The sequence below is a fragment of the Dipteris shenzhenensis genome, chromosome 26 (assembly GCF_047967505.1).
Source record: "Dipteris shenzhenensis isolate YYH24624 ecotype China chromosome 26, Dip_SZ_1.0, whole genome shotgun sequence".
Classification (NCBI taxonomy): Eukaryota; Viridiplantae; Streptophyta; class Polypodiopsida; order Gleicheniales; family Dipteridaceae; genus Dipteris; species Dipteris shenzhenensis.
This window is the reverse complement of record NC_141621.1, coordinates 14,579,565-14,600,193: the sequence shown is the minus strand read 5'-3', so window position 1 is coordinate 14,600,193 and position 20,629 is coordinate 14,579,565. Positions and strand designations below refer to the sequence as shown.

General features: G+C 43.5%; 1 protein-coding gene across 1 annotated transcript in view; it reads right to left on the bottom strand.

Moving 5' to 3' along the window:
- LOC147884716 (uncharacterized) overlaps window positions 1-20,629 on the bottom strand; it is a 36,689-nt gene extending 16,060 nt beyond the window's left edge. The window contains exons 1-5 of the mRNA XM_087397969.1: window positions 20,517-20,629; window positions 19,933-20,201; window positions 18,772-19,801; window positions 5,263-5,362; window positions 5,080-5,135 (exon numbers count right to left, since the gene is read on the bottom strand). Of these exons, the coding sequence (XP_087254095.1) occupies window positions 5,080-5,135; window positions 5,263-5,362; window positions 18,772-19,801; window positions 19,933-20,155 (1,409 nt within the window). The 5' untranslated portion in view covers window positions 20,156-20,201; window positions 20,517-20,629. The remainder of the gene's footprint in view (window positions 1-5,079; window positions 5,136-5,262; window positions 5,363-18,771; window positions 19,802-19,932; window positions 20,202-20,516) is intronic.

Sequence of the window (20,629 nt, the reverse complement as noted above, 5' to 3'; positions counted from 1 at the left end):
TATATACCACTCAGCAAAGTCAACCAAACTCAATTTCAGTAAACCAGAACTCTGAACGCACCTGACTGAACCTGAGTAACCCTCCTTCTCGCAAGGGCACAATCCTCCAGTCGTGGAAGTCGATTCCCTAGAGCTTCTGAATCAGGGTCATCCTTCAGCAAGGTCCCTGCCTTCAGGCTCCCACACCTGTGAGCCTCCTACTTGGGCTCTGATACCATGTTAGAAAATAACCCAACAGAGGGTACACGCAGCGGAAATAATGCCCAGGAGCTCACACAGTGTGCTGTGTGGGTGTGGAATCACAAACTTCTTTACTTATGTGCATTCAATAGGTGTGCAGACTCATCAATAGACAATGAACCAAACTAGATAGAGAAACCACCAAATAATATATTTCCGTCCACAACTATGGACACAATACAAGAGTGACAGATCCAGAGTCCCACCAATGATGTGGTCCTCTGATCTTACCACAAAGTCCTTCTCCTATCTGCTGGCTATCTCTAGACTAGAGTCCGCGTGCTCCACCTCGAGCGTGAGTAGACTTTCCGTCTAGGATGATCCTCTCCACCTTGCTGTCTGGAAACCAGTCTAGGTGGGCAGCTTCCTGGCTAAGTCTGCAGCCCTGCTAGCACCTCTCTATCCTCCTGAATGTAGGTCCAGAGGGTGGCTACCTGCTGCTCCTTTCTGCTCTGGATCTGCTGCTGCAAGTGATGCTGAAATGAGGCTAAATGGCCTCTTTATATAGGCCCCAAGGCCTGTACCAAAAAACCGACCAGTCTGCTTGAAAAAACCGACTCAGTCTGTACAAAAAAACCGACCCCACAGTTCCCCATTTATGGGACTGTGGGCTGCCCTTTTGGGGCACTCATTACAAGGGCCCTTGGCCCATCTTTCAAGGGCAGATGCCCTATAAATACAGGGTCCAGCCCCCCCCAAAACATACTGCAAACAGTGCGCCTCCTGTCCTAGATCTGTCTTGCTTCTGCTCCGGGCTTGTTCCAGCTCTAAGGCTCCTGCCTGAGCTCCGTACGCCAGCTGTACAGCAGGCATATGTATTCTGCCATCCTTCCGTACTCTCCTGGCCCTCTGTCCTGCCCATAACAGTTCTAGATGTGCTGCCCTCATGCCAGCCATGATGCTGTCTATGTGGCAGCCCCTTTCTCTCTTTTCCTGTTGGGTACTGCCCTAGGTCTCCCTCCCCCATGCTCTCCTCATATGGGGGCTTACAGATGGGGAGGTGACCTTTCCAACAGTGACTAGTACACAGATCTGGAAGTCCCGCAGCAGCAAGCGATACCTCGGGTGAGACATGCATAATCACCAAGCAACCTCTAGATATCCGAAGCGTTCTATACCAAGGGAGTGGAGGTGCTACCCCCCTCTTGAGCATCAGGTAATGCTCCAGACGCACGCTCTGCTGAGCCTGAATGAGCCCCAACCGAAGTCAGCTCAAACTGAAAAGTAGAGTTGCGTCAACTGAGGTGAATCTGCCAATTCACCCTTCTCCATCCACATCACATCCAAATAGCGATGAGAAAACTAATCAGAAAAAACAACCCCGATAAACTTGCTGGAAGAGAATCGCCAAATCGAGTTGCCTGGAAGTTCCAAACTGCCTGGAAAAGTGTGGTTTCAATAGGCACCTGGCTTGGAAACTAGCACACAACTAAAACCTAGACAACCCACACCAAGGTACACATAGCCCCAATGGTATTGGATGCTATGATCATCTATTTTTCATCACTTTTCCTTGATCTAGCATCCATACCATGCAGGGTGTGCTCTGACCAGGGAATCACTAAGGACTCAGTTATAATTGTTTGATCTCAATGACACATACATTCATATACTCTAGAGTATACTTTCAGCATTGGCAAGATTGGTTTAGTGGTAGAATGCAATATCTTTATGATTCATCTTCTCGTCTCGTTACTTCTTGTGGCACTCCTTAATGACATGTTCATGTCGCTTGCAACAGTAGCATATGTACGGCTTCTTCAAAAAAATAGCTTGCTCATATGCTACTATTGCAAGCAAACCTGGACATGTCATTAAGGAGCAACGAGACGAGAAGCTGAATCATAAAGATATTGCATCCAACCATGAAGCCAATCTTGCCAATCAAACCATTCTATGCTAGTCCTTAGTGATTCTCTGGTCAAAGCACATCCTCTGTGGTATAGATGCTACATCAAGGGAGAGTGTTCAGAAATAGATGATCATAGCATCCAATACTAGTGGGGCTATGTATACCTAGGTGGAGTGGGTTGTATTCTAAGGTTCTAATTATGTGCTAGGCCTCTGACATACATATGTCTATGTGGCAACATATCGTAATCACCTCCTTGCATGTGGGACACTTGTGAAGATGCAAGACATGGAATGAAAAGGAAGGTAGAAAAGCAAGACTAGGCAAACATAATGGAAATGAAAGAATGCTAGAAAGAAATGTACAACCAAGCAAAGTACTTACATGATAAGAAAGGCTTGAGGCTTGATACTTTGACATGAGAAAGTACAATGCCTTTATAGGATAGGCACACTCACACTCTAAGTGTCAAGTGTATATGGGATAAGTCTCATAGTGACACGTGGCACTCTAGGATATAAAGTAGTATTGTACTACTCTAAAACTCAATAGAAACACACTAAAAGTCACTCAAATTGACTCCATTTCCTAACACCCCCCATGGAGGAAAGGTGAGGGACTATAGGAATGGAACCAAAGTCATGATAATGATGATCATGAAAACTATGCATGCCGGTCTAGAACTAGACATGGTTCCCACACAATCTCAGAGGCAAGTGAGCATAACATAGAAATCTTATCTGGCATGGCTCAGAGGCTCATCATGCATGGATGCATGATCACCTCAGAGGTCTAGGAGACCAATGCACCAACAAATAGACCTATCAAAGCCAAAACATATGGCTCGCACAGTACATCCCCTCCTGGCTCCAAAGACTAATGAGGAACGTGGAGCCACACCAAAAATAGAAAAGAAATACATCATTTTAGGAGAACTATCCAAGGCAGAGTACCTTTATTGACTGCACACACATGATTTATTGAATTCATTTTTAGGAAACACTCCCACGGCATAGTACCCAATTACATAATGCTCAGAAAGCAAAATCATCATCTCCGTCATCCTCTAGATGTTGGAGACAGACAGTGAGAGCATGATCCTATGTCGGATGGTGGTCATCTTCGTCTACATCATCACTAGTAGCGGATGCCAGCCAACTGGCATGATCCTTCGATTGTTGTTGAGCAAGCTTCTAGTAGCACCTGTCCTCCGTATGACCGAGCTTCTTGCAATATGTGCACTTGAACGACTTGAATGTCTCTCCTCGTGTTGGTGGAGTCAATGGCCTAGGTCTCCATTTGTTGGTGGAGGCAAGAGCATGTGTAGTATCCGATGAGTAGGATGAAGATTCTTTGTTGCGGCGATCCTTTTCAAGAAGAAAAGACACCATATCTTCGAAGGTAGTCAATGCAATTCAAAGTACTTCAAGGGCATTCTCAAAGCGAGAGATCCCTTCCATACTCGTCATGAGAACAGCCATTTTGTCCTCGTCATCCGGGGAGCACTTCAAGTTGGAGAGTTGTTGAACTAAAGATTGAATTTTTACTATATGTGCACTCAAAGGTATCGGACTCTTCCATTTTCAACTTATAAAATTGCATTTTCAAAAAAACTTTGGATTTGGTGATTTTGTTACCAAATATATTCTCAAGGCGTGCCCAAATCTCCTTAGCCTTGGACTTAAAGTTGATATGATGAATCGATGAATCAATGTATCATCTAGGCAAAGCCTGATGATTGTGATGGCCCTCGAGTTGTGTTGCTTCCAAATCTTGCATATTTGAGGCTCCGTTGATGCCTCAAGTCCTTCATCATCTTCGATGGCATCCCGAACATTCTCCTTCATGAGAAAGAGTTGCACTTTTGTTTGCCATGTGGGGAATCCGTCCCCCTTGAATTTGTCCACAAGTAGAGAGTTTGTGAAAATCGAACCCATAGTGAATGAATTTGATAAAGCTGGCAGCTAGGAGAGATAGCGGGGTATTGTAGTTATTGCAAGAAGCCTAGGCATCTTTGAATGTCAAAAGCCCATTGCTTTGAAAATAAACAAAAAATCTATGTGTGTTGTATCCTCTTAGTGATCAATATACTATGTGTTGCTTTGTAATATCTTCTGTCATCTCTCTTTCAACATTCTGCTTAGGTTACTCTCTAAATGGTAACAGAAGCAACCGTCAAAAACCTTGGCCACTTAATTTATTGCGGCCTAAATCATTTCCTATGAGCAATTGTAAGAGGTGTACGAAATATAAAAACGTTTACACTTAGATATTTCCTGAATTATAAATATTTTCTATATGCAGAAAAATACATATGTACAGATATTCCCCTCACCAGTCTGATAGATCCTCAAAAGAATCTAGATATATCAACGTGGATTCTGAACAAAGTTGGAGTCAATGGAACCAACCTTCACTCTAAAAAAAAGGAGGTATTACAAAACAACTGCAGCAAATGTAAACCTTCAATGCCTTGGGAGTATACGTAGCTAGCTACCTTGATGCATTGGGGCCTAGGTGACTATCTTGCTGAAGCCTTAAAAATGGTGTTCTTCTTGGACGTGGGTGTGTGATTTGCATGCATGGTGTGGAGGATGTGAACCTTTCCTTTCACACCTCAGGATGCGCAGTGCCTCCCTTGCTGAAGGCTACAAACTATGAGAGAGACAGAGGTAGCCACACGCACACACACACACACACAGAGGATGAGAAGGACAGAGGGGATGTCAGTGAATGATTGTGTGCATGCGCGAATATGCATGGGAACATCTGTAAGAGGATGTGCGAGTGTGCATGAGAGTCATGCATAGGTATGCGCATGAAGGATGGTGGAACACGTGTTTGTAAGCCACGCATGCAAGTGTCTGTTCTGTAATTTCATTTTATTTCTTCTGTTGTTGGTTGTAATTTTATATATGTCCCTTGTTGAGGGGGTCACACACACACACACACACAAACAAAGAGAGAGAGAGAGAGAGAAAGAGCACCAATCGCCAAGTGCCTTCTTCAGTGTTTCATACTTGTATAGATCAGCCTCAACAACCTGAATATGAATTCACAACTGATGTAGATGAGTTCCAGCTTTACATAACGTCAATCCACTCTGAATACACAAGATTCTAACTTTAATTGAAACTGAAACCAATCCTTAATGTACTACTGATGATAACCTCGCAGTTTTTCAGTTGTTCGATCGAGCGTGCTCTATATGCATCTCGCACCAAAGCCCGTACTGTTGCACCTTTAGAAACTAGATCTTCCACTATCAATCTGGAAAACAAAACCAATTAGGGAAATTCCACTCTGCAATGATTCCAAAATCACAAGTACAGAAAGTGGCCCAATTTTACCCAATGAAACTCAAGTTCACAATGTACCAACTCAGAATATCAGAAAAACCTTTTGATACAGCAGGAGTCCAATGAACTCATATTTATCTATGATTGTGTAAAAGCCATATCAAAACTTTCTCCAACAGGAGGGTCTCTCATCTGTGGATTCAAAGTGAAATAGGGAGGCCAAGAAAATGGACAAAGTTGTACAAAGATTCATCTCACGTGGCTGATGGATCTAAGGAACTTGTTAGTTCCATCTTTGAGAGTAAAAATATGCAAAAAACAGCAGCTAAGGAGAGAAAAAAAAGTTCCCTGTAACTCGGAGCATACAACCTTAAGGAAAAGTGTAAAGGCCCCAAAAAGAAATGCAGAAGATTCCCATCGACAAGGACACATGACAAAGACAAAAAGGAAACAAAAAAAGCAAGGTCCCTCTATTGGGAAATGACTACAAATCAAAGGCGTATTTATGCTCAGTCCTTCTTGTATGAGGAGGTGAAGAAGTAGATGGCTATGGAACTAAGGGAAGATCTATTTGCCTCATTGCAAACGAAGCTTAAGAGGCGACAAGGACACATGCAAAAGGGCCTTTAGGCAGATACATTCAGCTAGGAGGTAATGTGTAGATTCTCACCTATGAGGCCTTCATATGAGAAACCATGAGCACTGGATTAGGTGACGGCAAGATGCAATGGCATCCATGATCAGCCATGTACCAACCAGAGAAATAGAAGGAAAAGGGATGTCTTGTTGTGTCAATGTTTTGTAGGCTTCACATATGGTTTTCAACAACTGCCTTTGCTACGCACAGGAATTAGAAGCTCGAAGCCCCTTAGAATTAGGAACAGCCTTTACCTGATCTATAAGGCCATTTGCAAAAAGATGCACCATTACTTAATGGTGACTCGGAAATTCAAGAATGGTGACAAGGAGATTCAAGAATGGTGCATCAATTCAATTATTTCACATAAACTCTGTACCGGACCACATGATATCTCATCCCTGTGAAAAGAAAGGATATCAAGTCCTAACACAATTTTTACGTATAAACAATTTGGCATGTTCCCAAAGGTTGCCATAATCATCAACTAAACAGCAATGGGATAGATTTAAATCAACTGAAAGTGTGCACGTCAACAAAAGGAGCTATTGACCACTTTGTATGAATAAATACATGTCAGGGCAGAGACGATTGTGAAGTATCTCAGCATCAACATAATCCTACGCGCATGCAGGAACAAGCATGGAAACAACATAATTGCCTTGAGAAAACAGAGATTTGAAATTGCAATTTGTATCCATATATTCAAATCATTATCCACAGCAATCCTGTTTTTAGGGCTGCTACTACAAGCCCACATGTGTGCTCCCCTAGTGGTGTTGCTGCACAAGGAAACTGGAACATCCCAGAAATAACAGATGATGTACAAATGCTGTAAAACGTTTCTGTAAGGGGAAGCAGCAATCCAGAATGAGAAGCAACCTCAAATGTGTTAGAAACATGGTGTGAGGGAGAAAGAGAGATAGGCTAGGAGTGAAGAAGTGATACTCAAATGAAGACATAATGAAGGCTTTCATTCATTCATCAAGTATGACAAGACAAGTGAAGTACAAGCCTTATATAGGCTACACACTCACACACTTGCACCAAGTGCATATGGGATAAGTCCTATAGTGACACGTGGCACTCACACATGACTCACACACATGAACTAGTACTAGATCTCCTAGTAATACACACCAACACATCGCATCAACACACTCTTTGGCTATGATATCTCCAACACCCCCCTTCAAAGCAAAGAGTGTGAGACCCAACACACAAAGAGTAGACCAATCCCCCTCCACTACAATACTGCAAAGAGCAAGTCCAACTATCCAACACCTCCCGTGTGATAGGGACTTCTCAGTCACCTTGCGACCGGCAAGGGTAAACCATCACCCCCCCCCTTACTCTGAACTGAATCGTCATTACCATCAAACCAAAGGAAACGACAATACATTTATTTTTTAGGGACAACCCAAGGCAGAGTACCTCTTATTGACTCCAAATACATTCAGTTTAGAGGGACAATTTAAGGCTGAGAATCTTTATTGACTCAACACAAACACACATAGAGCTAAGCATCATCTACCTCCTCAGAGAGGAATAGATCATGCAACATAGCAAGTGAAGCTTCCTACTCAGGTCCAGTATATGTAGCATTAATATTCTTGAGCTTGTCCAAGTTCTCCTTAGCTGAAGTAGTGAGGTCAAGTTGATGAAGCAATTGTTGAACAACCTCACACCAATAAGCGCCAGTGCTTGGTCATGCTATTCATCCCTAGCTGAAGGTAGAGTTGATGAGTCTTCACCATGAGGACAAGGCTCCATAGTGTCAAACTCAGGTAGCAAAGGCAACATGCTGAAATAGATAACCAGCCGATAAAATGAAGTAGCAGGCCTCCACAATGAAAATGTTCTATTGTAGGTGTGCTAGAGGCTCATAACAGCTCCAAAATGCTCAGTCGGCTACACATACAATCCAAAAAACCATGCCAATTACAAAGGAAGACTCCAGAATGGCACTTAGAATGCCATCGCTACATACTTGATGACAAAGTTCCCCCTAGGGTTCCACTAGCATTTGGGTATCCATTCTTGTTCCTCTTTGAGAAAGGGAAAGGAAACTATTGAGATGCTGCTGCAACTTCAGACTATCTTTTCTGGAAAAAAACGCTATCTTCCTTGAGCTGAAGTTTACAGATCTCCATATTGGAGATCAACATCTCCTAATGTCATTGTAGAGAGAGAGGGCCTTGCTTATGGGTGTGCCCGCCCCTTGTGAGTGTAGACTAGCGTAGGACATTCTATTCGTACCTATGAGTGTTAGCCTCAGCTAAGTAGAAAGGATGGAAGCAATTGACTATTGAGGAACAGGAAGCACTCAAGGCGTCACAGGTTTGTAACCGGAGTGGCCAAAAAGGTCATTATTGGCAGCAGTGTCCTCAAAGGAACAATTAGGGGACCAGTAACCAGCAAGACAGTGTTACCGCCGCTACAACGTATACTCTAGTCTTCTAGTAGCATGCAGCAGGATGCACTGCCAGTAGGCTTTCTGGATCCATCCATAGGATTGCTTGTTGGCAGTGGTACCTGCCAGACAGGAGCAGTGGCTGTGGAGTCTCTGATCGAGGCAAGCTTTAAAGCAAGAGCTCGAGCCACGAGGAGTTGTTCCCACTGCCTCAGGTGGCAGAATGTTACCAGTATGTATTTTTCTTGGACGTCATGACCTGCAAAATCTAGAGGGGTTTCCTAGTTTTCTATTGCAACTATTGTCTAATGAGCTGCTGGAGATCCGGATGGGTCAGAAGATTGCTAGTGCGGGAATCTAGAGACAGTTGATTGATCCTTGCAAGTTGTTATATTCCCATTGTCAAAGGTTCATTGATCTGGTGTCAATATACCAGTTTGGACCTGAGAGGGGGCTTCAAAGGGGGCTATATAGCTCTAAGATACAGGTGCCTAGGTAGGGAAGCAAACCTTGCGCCGAGGGCAGTATCAGTTGAATTATTGTTTCTGTACCTTCTATTGGAGTGATGTACCCCACCCCCATGGCCCTTTTATGGGCAGAGGTGGGCCAACCCGCTAGTTGGCCACCTAGGCCTGCTTGGTCCACCTATAGGCAAGGAGGTTGGCTGTCTTGCAGCCTTCATATGATGCAGGAGAGGGTCGGCAACTGGTGCAGCCCAGTCAGGCCTAGAGCCAGGGCTGCAGCACTTTGTCAGTCTGGCAGCCTCCATATGGAGCAGCAGGTGGTTGGCCACCTAGGGCTGCTGCTGGCCTAGCAGTTGGCCTGTTTGGAGCAGGGGATCAGCCCACTCATAGGGCCTTTGTGGAGCCCTAGATATAGGCCAAGGGTCAGCTCCCTAGGGGCCTATAATCGGCCCTTGTAGGGTAGTGGGTCGGCCTACACATGCTAGCCGACCAGGAGGGGGTTAGAACCTATTTATAGCCCACCGCCCTCACTTGTTGTGCATCTCTTGTGGAGCAGTGTTGAGCATCTTTGCAGAGATTTTCCCCTAGTAGTTGGTGGGGTTTTGGCATGAGATCACTTGCATCCTCTGTGTGTGTGTGTGTGTATATGTGTGTGTGTAACAGCATTGTGATGCCTTTACTTGTCAAATTTGGGTTGATCATGCTTTCTTACATTCGGATCATGCTCCTCTTTGGTTGAGGCTTTCCTTACATGAATTTCCCACTGACAGATTGCCTTGCCGAAGGCTTTTGCTGATTAATAAAAGTTATCTGGAGCATGCTGACTTTAAAGCCTTGGTCTCTGATGCTATTCAGCCTCTCTCTCGTCAGATACGCATTGGTTTGGATTATGCCTGGCAAGCTTTTGTTGCTCGGATGCAAGCAGTTATTCGAGATTATGGCAAATCCTATATGCAAGCCACAAGGGAGACTGTAGCGCATGCCAAATTTACATGTCAGAGTTTGATTGAGCTTGCTCATCTTCGCCCTTTGTCTTCAGAGGAAAGCATGCTCTTATGTCAGGCTCAATTCTCTCTTCAATCTAATGATCGCAGAAAGCTTGCTAAATGGGAAAGTCGATCCAGACAACGGGCATTTTTGGATGAAGGCTGCTCTTCCAAGCAATTTTTTAAGAGTTTACACTACAAAAGACAAGCTGCCAATATCTGTCGGATCCGGATGCCTGATGGTTCTTGGTCAACATCTCGTTCAGAGCTTGCTGATTTATGTGTGCAGCACTTCTCCACTCATTTTGGGCATCTGGATACTCTTTCTCCTTGGGTTGTGTCTGCATGTCAGCTTCTTTTGCAGCATATTCATCCAATTCTGTCTGATGCTCAGGCTTTGGAACTTGAACATCCCTTCACTGAAAGGGAATTGTCTGATGCACTGAGATCCTGTGGCAGATGGAAACCTCCAGGATGGGATGGTCACACTGTTGAATTTTTTCTTGCATTCTGGGATCTTCTTAAATTCACCTTGCTGCAAATGGTAAATACAACATGGCAAAATCAGCAGATGCCCTTGTCATGGAAAAAGGATGTTCTCAAGCTGATTCCAAAAAAGCAGCTATGTGATTCATTGGGTGATTGGAGGCCAATCACGCTCATGCCAGTCATTTACAAGATCATTGCCAAAATGGCGGTTGATCAGATCAAAGGTCATGATGGGTTGCACCCCTCCCAATATGGCTTTGTTCCACATCACCATATCACAAATAACATTGCCAATGCTTATATTGGGATTGAATATGCCAAATACACGCAGCAGGATGTTCTACTCTTGCCGGTAGATATTGCAAAAGCCTTTGACACAGTTCAATGGGATTTCATCTCGCAAACTATGCGAGCTTTGGGGTTTGGACAAAAAATGCAGCAGGTTATTTACTGGCTTTACAGAGATAGCAATGCGGCTTGCATTATTTCTGGGGATATCTCTGATGAGTGGACTCTTCGTTGTTCAGTCCGCCAGGGATGCCCTCTCAGTGCTTTACTGTATGCCATTGCTACTCATCCTATGCTGCAATATATTGATCATCTTGTGGCTACAGGATCACTTCATGGCTTGCAATTGGATGCTAATCGCAGCATGGTTGCTCAAGCTTATGCTGATGATTCTTTCTTTACCCCGAAAAATACGCCCCATGATCTTGGTGCCTTGATGCAGGCCCTCTCTATTTATGGTTTGGCAGCTGGTCTTCATGTTAATTTTCAGAAGTCTAAGCTGCTCCCTTTGCATTCCAAAGACGAGCATAGTCCATTATGGCCCAGGGATATCATTCCACCCACTCAGTTTGTTCATCATCTTGGATTCAATTTTACTTGCCATTGATCATGTTCACTAAGGCAGATCTTACATCTTTCATGTCTGTCTTTATGGAACTCTTCTGGCGATCCAAACATGGCAGAAAAAGTCTCAGGCTGCTTTCGATGCATCACATTTGTTCTCCCAAGATGCATGGTGGATTGAACATCACGGATATTCATGTGCATATTCTTGCCCACAGGGGGAAAATGTTGCTGCAATTTGTGCAAGGTGATCACCCTTGGGCTCTTATGATTAGGACTCTGGTCACTCATATCATTATTTCTGTGTTTGTTCATTGGCAACTCGATCACTGGGATTTCTTTTTTGGCTGCACTGATGGCACTTTGCCTGGATGCCCTTTTGTCTCCCGCTTGCTTCTTGACTGGAAGCATGTCCATCTGGAATGGGATGGACGGCAATCTTTGCTTGGGAATTCTTTGAGAGCTGAAAGCATTCACTGGTCGAAAGTCTTTCAGCCTCCCTTAGCTTTACAGGAACCTCGACGTTCCTACTTTGTCTCGTTTAAAGGCATTACCTCGGTTGCTGATGTTATAGATGATGCCGGTACTGTGCTCCCCTTTTCTCTAGCAGCCACTACATATGGATTGGGCTCTCATTATCGTCCTTTGTGGCGACAAATTACTTCTATGCTTTCGCCCTTTGTTCCGATTCCTTCTTTGGAACTCTAGGACCGACTGGAAGATTGGAGTTTGACTTCTCCAAAGTCCTCTTCTCGTCCTTTGAGGCTATCTCAGATTACTGTACCTGCATTGTATAAAATCCTTTTGCCTCAACCTTGGGTTTCAGGGAGAGGTGATTCGGTTTGGTGAATGCATCACCCAGCCAAGTGGTGGAGGAAAAGATTACAGCAACTTTGGGCCTATAAAGTACCGCTTCGGCAACAGGTTTTCTTTTGGCGAGTTCTTTTGGGAGTGTTTTCATCTGGACAGCTATTAGCTCATCGACACATTGCTCCTGCACTTTGCCATAGATGTTCTGCTTCTTCGGAGACTGTGCCTCACTTGTTTTGGCATTCTTTCTCTCTGTTTGGCTTTTTTAGGCGTTCTCTGCAGCAATCTTTCTTTGATTGCTTGCAGACCCGCTACATAGATCATGAGGTCTTCTTGGCATATACTGAAATTTTCAGTTGATGTAATTGTAGCACCTTTTTTTGAGGTTGCTAATCATATAATATAATCAATCAAAGATTTCACCCCAAAAAAAAAAAAAGTGTGTGTGTGTAAACAAAGAGGGCCTTGATGCAGGCCCTCTTTGTTTATGGTTTGGCAACCGGTCTTCATGTTAATTTTCAGCAATCTAAGCTGCTCCCTTTGCATTCCAAAGACTGGCATAGTCTATTATTGCCCGGGGATACCATTCCACCCACTCAGTTTGTTCGTCATCTTGGTTACCCTTTGGGGTGGGAACTCACTCATCGACAACAAATTGATTGGGTTTTGACTAAGCTTCGGAAAAAGCTTGAGTATTGGAAACTGGCAACCTGGCCTTTGCACATTCGTCTTCAAATAGTGCAGTCCATCCTTGTGGCATATATTCAATTTTACTTGCCATTGATCATGTTCACTAAGGCAGATCTTACATCTTCTATGTTTGTCTTTATGGAAATCTTATGGTGATCCAAACATGGCAGAAAAAGTCTCAGGCTGCTTTCGATGCATCACGTTTGTTCTCCCAAGATGCATGGTGGATTGAACACCACGGATATTCATGTGCATATTCTTGCCCACAGGGGGAAAATGTTGCTGCAATTTGTGCAAGGTGATCAGCCTTGGGCTCTTATGATTAGGACTCTGGTCTGGTCACTCATATCAGTATTTCTATGTTTGGTCATTCGTAACTCGATCAATGGGATTTCTTTTGTGGCTGCACTGATGGCACTTTGCCTGGCTGCCCTTTTGTCTCCCGCTTGCTTCTTGACTGGAAGCATGTTCTTTCTCATCTGGAATGGAATGGACGGCAATCTTTGCTTGGGAATTATTTAAGAGCTAAAAGCATTCATTGGTCGAAAGTCTTTCAATCCCCCTTGGCTTTACAGGAACCTTGACGTTCCTACTTTCTCTCGTTTAAAGGCATCACCTCGGTTGCTGATGTTATAGATGATGCTGGTACTGTGCTCCCCTTTTCTCTAGCAGCCACTACATATGGATTGGGCTCTCATTATCGTCCTTTGAGGCGACAAATTACTTCTATGCTTTTGCCTTTTGTTCCGATTCCTCCTTTGGAACTCCAGGACCGGCTAGAAGATTGGACTTTGACTTCTCCAGGGTCCTCTTCTCGTCCTTTGAGGCTATCTCAGATTACTGTACCTACATTGTATAAAATCCTTTTGCCTCAACCTTGGGTTTCAGAGAGAGGTGATTATGTTTGGCGAATGCATTGCCCAACCAAGTGGTGGAGGAAAAGATTACAGCAACTTTGGGCCTATAAAGTACCGCTTCGTTAACAGGTTTTCTTTTGGCGATTTCTTTCCATCTAGACAACTATTAGCTCATCGATACATTGCTCCTACACTTTGCCATAGATGTTCTGCTTCTTCAGAGACTGTGCCTCACTTGTTTTGGCATTGTCCGTGCTCTCGTGAGTTTTTTTATCTGCTTTAATAGCGCCTGCGAGCGAGATTCCCATCTGTTCCCTTCGGGCTATTTGGGTTTCATCCATCCAGACCGGAGTTTCATCTTTTCTTCGTTTGGGTTCGCTACTGGGCACTATGGACTTTATGGACATATAGGAATTGTAAATTCTTTGGTGATCCTACTTTCTCTCTGTTTGGCTTTTTTAGGCGTTCTCTGCAGCAATCTTTCTTTGATTGCTTGCAGACCTGCGGCATAGATCATGACGTCTTTTTGGCATATACTGAAATTTTCAGTTGATGTAATTGTAGCACCTTGTTTTGAGGTTGCTACTCATATAATACAATCAATTAAAGATTTCACCCCAAAAAAAAAAAGTGTGTGTGTGTATGTGTGAGAGCAATTTGTGTGAGTGTTCTCTCTCTCTCTCTCTCTCTCTCTCTCTCTCTCTCATTTCAGTCCACATTCCGCTGCACTTCTCACACTACACATAGCAAATGGAGCAAGAAATGGAGGATTCACATTCTCAATAGTGGTAGTGCTAGATGTCGATTGTCCATTCAGAGCATTGCAATGTGAGTACAAAGTTACTTGTGAGAAACAGATCATATAGAATTAAGTACCCTTTGCAAAATGAACATTTCTTTTTCAATTCCGACAACCCTTAAATGCATGGAAGATCCTGCACACTGACTAACTGACTTTGGCATGCTATAGTAGCACCTCTCCTATACTAGCTAAAACTTGGATGTCATATGATATCATTTCTTTTGGGCATTCACACGTGCTTTTATCCCGAATCTGTCATCATGAACCCGATGTTGCCAAATGAACCTACTTGTGTGCCATGTGCCCAAAGTTGAACCTAATAATTCCATGCCCTCTTTGGACCTTACCAATGCACCCTAAGCTTGTTTCTTAGGCTTAGGATTGCCCCTAAACCCTAGCCATTTTATACTATGACAATGTATCAATAAATGGTATTGTCCATTAATGACCCATCAATGCAAACACCGTTGAGCCCTCATGGTTCCCCACCTTACCTAAGATCCCATGATAATGGTTGACATACCGTTCCCTTCCCCTTAAGGTATCTAATTCGGTGCTGAAATATTCTTTTACTCACACATGCCCAAAGCATATCCACAATTATCTGATTAGCCCTTTCAGTTTGACCATCACTCTCTGGATGGTTTGCAAAGCTAATATTCAAAGTAGTTTCCAACCTTATGACAACAACCCTCCAAAAATGACTGTTAAATTCGCTTACCCTTTCCCATGTTAAACTCTCCTCGGTTCTATCTTTTTATTTCTTCTTGATATATTGTATGTCTTGTTCTTTTCTTGGCTATATAAAATTCATATAGTAAAGATGAATGTATTGATGAGTTCAACTAGGACTTTATTTCCTATGAGATTATCATCATCTCCTACCTTTCTCTTTTTCTTCCCTCTATCTAAAGCCTTTCTTGTGATCATTGGTAGCTTTAGAATTTTATTCATATCTTCAAGAAAGTCTTAGCTACCTTAACCTTCTCTCTTTTGAGTCCCGCCGTAATAGGAGCTCTAGGTTGAAATCCATACATCACCATGAATGAACTAAAACCCAAATGTTTGACAATATTATATGCAAATTCTAAAGTGGATAAATATTATTAGTCTATCCTTACACATGCCCAAAGCATATCTACAATGATCTGTTTGGCCCTTCAATTTGACCATCACTCTATGGATGGTTTGTAGTACTACTATTTAAAGTAATTTCCAACCTCATGTACAACAACCCTTGTTAAATTTGCTTATCTTTTCCCATGTTGAACTCTCCTTGGATCTATCTTTTAATTTAACCAAACATTCTTGATACATTGTACGTCTTAATCCTTTTTCTTGTCGATCAATCTTTTTTATTTTTAAATTCATGCGTTTCCTTTTGAGTCTACTTACATGGGAAACTAAACGTACTGTACATCCTTTAATAGAACTAATATGTAAGCACATTCTCCAATTCTCTTAAGTATTAAGCATAGTGAAAGGAAAAATGCACATTATGACTACTAACCAAATCCCACACACGGACAGATTGAGCACAATTCATATACAGGTGTGGTATGTCTTCCTGCATACATTGGCATCTTCAATCTCCTTGTCCTATCATCCTAGCCCTACTAGCTGTCCAAATAGCCTTATGCAAAATTAGCTACAACAGGCATGAATGCTTTTCCGGGATCCCTTTGTGCCAGATCTTTTCAAATCTGCATTTCCATGTTTGTGTTGAGTCTCTTCTATGCCATTTTTTGTTTAGATGGGCTATGGTTCTCTTGGAAATCCACACTAAAAGAAACTCAAAAAAGAGAATAGCCATCTAAACTCTTTGGGGAAGGTGGTTGTCTACCTCCCACCCATGACACAACCTCCCTATCCCAAAGATTCTTCCTCTCCTAAATCAGCATGATGTCAAACCCGTTGAGTTTAAAAACTCTTCTTAATTCCAAATCACTTTCCAAGTGTCCCCTGTCCTGTCCCACAGGTCCTGCCAGCATCTTAATCCCTTCTTGTTGAGTCTTAGAGCCCTCTTGAGTGCTAAGTCTCTCCCACAAGAGGGTGTGGCGCAGAAGACCACTGTGGCTCGTACGGCAGTCTCCACAATCAGACAGCTCAATCACCTAAGCTCTGTTCTCCTCAATCAATATTCTGTTGTGGCTGGTGGTGTTATCAATACCTCAGGGGCTGGTGGACTATCCCAGGTTACATCTCCAGATTACCCAAGCGGAGGCTTGGCCCATGCTTTTGGCAAGCACCCTGCTCTCCCCAAAGCAGATTCTTACCAAGTTCCTTCTTTTCTATCTCCATAGTTATGTCTCACGTCTCTCCAAGTGCCTCGCTGATCATAACAAATGGGATTATGCCACAGGTTCATTACAAAAGACATAGCATGCATAAGGCTCTGACTTTTCTTCCTCCCAAACCAGTGGGAGCTCAAACAGCGTATGCTTCCACCCTTCTGCAGACAGAGTATGCTACCGGGGGCTGCCTCACTACCGACCCATGTTCATGCTCAGGACATTACCAAAGCTACTTCTCAAGTCCCAAAGGCTGGCCAGCTCTCCTCCCCTCCTAACACCTTGGTGGTCAGTGTGGTCAGCCAGACATGGTTGTGCATAAGGACGACTTTTTTCCTCAAAATAATCAGTTGTTTTTTGTGTCTCTATCTCCCCATTTTGTTTCACAAGGGCAGAGAATACTTTTTTGTAAAACGGTTGTAACCTTTGAAATATTAATATAACTCCTCTTTTAACTAGGACTTCATTTGCTATGAAATTATCATCATCTCCTAGTTTCCTTTTGAGTCTACTTACATGAAAAACTAGACACACTCTATATCCTTCTGGTAGAAAAAATTTGTAAGCAAGTTCTCCAATACTCCAAAGTATTAGGAATGATCCACAATACCTAGGAGATAACTTTGGACATTTGCAGAAAATGCTACAGAAATTATGGCAAGACCCAGGTTTTAAAATGGAGTCCTACAAGCGGGAAATCAATCCAATGGACAAATATGGAATGCAAGAGTACCTTAGGGAGGACGTATCACTGTTAACTTTGGACATTTGCAGAAAATGCTACAGAAATTATGGCAAGACCCGGGTTTTAAAATGGAGTCCTACAAGCGGGAAATCAATCCAATGGACAAATGTGGAATGCAAGAGTACCTTAGGGAGGACGTATCACTGTTCAATTGGCATATAATCTTTAGAATAAGGACCAGCTGTCACGATCCAGAGGTGGAAAGGGGTAGGTTGACAAGACCTAGCATTCCAAGGGATGCAAGAACTTGCAAAATCTGCCCTAAATAGGAGATATTAAATGAGAAACACCCCATCACGGCAAAGTCCTTGACCTAGCACATGAATTGGCAAGGCACTACTCACAATATAACAAAATATTGTATGACATTCTTTTCTATGTATTTAATATACCTAGATGAATCCAAGAACATTTCTAAAAACACAACATAGTGCAATTTCAATCTCACGATAGTCACTCATAAGATTGAAAACCATAAACTCCATCACACATAGCAGGGTCTAGCTACTATGACATCCCACTGACGTCATCAGAGCCCGACAGTGGGTGTAGACCATAGTATAAAAATATGCTCTCACACATACAAATCCACACACCCGCACATACTTGAGCATCCATTTATACAAAGTCTTCGTACTGAGTTTTTGTCGGCACTCTGGAGGTGAAGGGCAGACTCAGCCATGACGAAGGCTAGCACTAAAGGAGAAGGCTATGGAATTGGACACCACTATGTATTTAATAGTGGTGTTCAATCCCATAGCTTCTGAAGGGTCTCTCTAAAACGTCCAGGGGATGCTGACCAACAGCTAGGAAATCTTAGGGCACCGCAGGGAGGCCCTCAACATGACACAACAGTTAGCTAAATAGATGCTTGCAGCATATCATAGCAAGTACTATATAAAGTTTTCTCAGATATTTGGAGGTAACGAGCCACTATGTTTTTAATAGTGGTCACCAGTCCCATAGATCCTGAGAGGACTTTAATATAATCATTTTGATTGTATTACATTTTCCTAAGCTTTTGATTTTGCATCATTGTAAGCACACCAGCAGACCACCCACAATTGAGAAGGGGCAGTGTACCAGCCCAATCCCAAGGCCAAGAAGTAAGAACTATAGGGGTTTAAAGAACGGCCAAATCCCAAGACCAAGAAGTAAGAACTAGAAGCGTTTAAAAAACCGCCCAAAAATGCTTAGAGACTCATTTAAGGTGAAATGAATGCCTTTCCCAAGAGTTGGGGAAACCAACATTGAAAATATCAAGTGAGAAATGGAAATGGGAGAAACATACAAACAAGCCCACAAAGACAGAAAAAAGAGAGAATTACTGAAATGAAAGAGTACCTTCCTGTCCGTCCAGAGGCGCCTGCCACAAGAACCTTAAAGTCCACATACCGACTATTTTCCTTGCTTGGCAACTTCTCAGATTTCTTTCCTTCTCTCAAAGAACCATTCCCCTTTTCCAGTCCACTCCCACTACTCTTATCCTTGACTGGAACATTGGAGGTAGCCTTTATGGTTTCCTTAGCTGCATCCACAAGAACTTCACCAAACACAGAAGCCTCCCTCCCAATGCTCTCAGCAGCTTTTGCAGATTCTTGCACTGCCCTTGTAACTGACTCTTGCACTCGATCTAAAGATTTCTGTGCTTGACTTCTAATCCTGTTGCCTTCCTGATCAAGTATTTCACCTTCTTCCTTTAAAATTTCCTGTGCTCTTGCTTGATTTTCTTCAGCTTGTTTGCTGATGGCTTTGCCACCGTCCTCCACTAAACCACGACCGATTGATACCACTTCAGATAAGTCTTGCCCTACCTCTTGCCCTGTTTCCCCAACTTTATTACGTGTGTCCGATACTGTATCCATGACAACATCTGCAACTGCATTCATTGCAGACCCAGCTTCATTCATTGCAGCCCCAGCTTCATCTGTCCGCTTTTCTGCTTCGGACATAGCATTGCCAGCTTGTCTGTCCAGGACTTCAATTGTATTTTCCACTATGTTCTGGTCTTCCGAAGAGGTTTTTGGAGAATTACTGTCTACTTCATCCGCTGTAACATCAGCCTTACTGAGTCTCACAGGAGACTCGAGTTCTGCAGGGGACCTTTGCGATGCCTGCGGACTATCAGCTCCGCCTTCCAGTGCTTGATAAGAGGTGATTTCCGAATCAGGTTGAGAGCCTTCTGAGACCTCACCCTCGGATGCGTTGATACCGTTCGACGGGACTCCCAGTTTTTCATCTTTCAAGGGAGGAGACGAAGTGCTATCTCCACTGGCCAGCTCAGCGATCATTGCCACCTCTTCTTCCGTTGCTATTTCTTCTTCTAACTCCTGCATCAAGTCCCGCTTCGACGGTTGTGCGCCCTTCCGATGCCCTACAAAACGAATGAGCATTCAATTCATTGCACCCTGTGAAACTCTTTTGCGAAATCAATTACGGCCTTACATACGTTGGAGTTGTATTAGATCTCATTGAACAAATAGCAAAACGATATGCGGGACTTACTAGGTCGACGGTGCTGAGTCCTGGCGATGAGCTTTTCGACGTCTCTTCTAGATCCTCCAGTGACTGCTCTACAGTGAAGATTTCTTCTGCACCTATTTCGCCATGTGGTTGGCGGCTGGACATCCTGGAAAGGGTGGAAAGGACGGTGCAGAGGAATCCACACTAAGGCTGTTCGCAGGTGAACTATATCGGGCAACGATTGGGTAACGATATTCACGGACATCTTAAACTTCCTCTGTGCGCTGGCAGGGTCTTGTGAAGCTTCTTGCCTGATGAATTTCCCGCAAATCGTTGTGAGACAAGGAATGCGAAACGTAATCTTCGGAACTCTCAAACTCCACAGCATCTAGCGCTCTCGCTCGCTCTCGTTCGGACGAACTCCATCAATCGCATCGGCAGTGTTAACTCGTCTTTCTTTCAAAAATCACTTCAGCACGGTTGCACTTGGCTTTCGCAGGCGTTCTTCAATTCCCAATCTCTCTCTCTCTCTCTCTCTCTCTCTCTCTCCCCCCCCCCAAGCTCCCAAGCTCCCCGCCAATTCGACTTCTACTGCTCTTCAGCGCACGAGATCGATGTGAACTCACCTGTGTGCGCGATCGTATTGCCGAAGCTGTTAGATTTCTGGAAGCAGCCTCCGATTTCTGGAGTGATGTTTCCCGCAAATCTCTACGATAGAGAGAATGATTGAGGCTTCTCT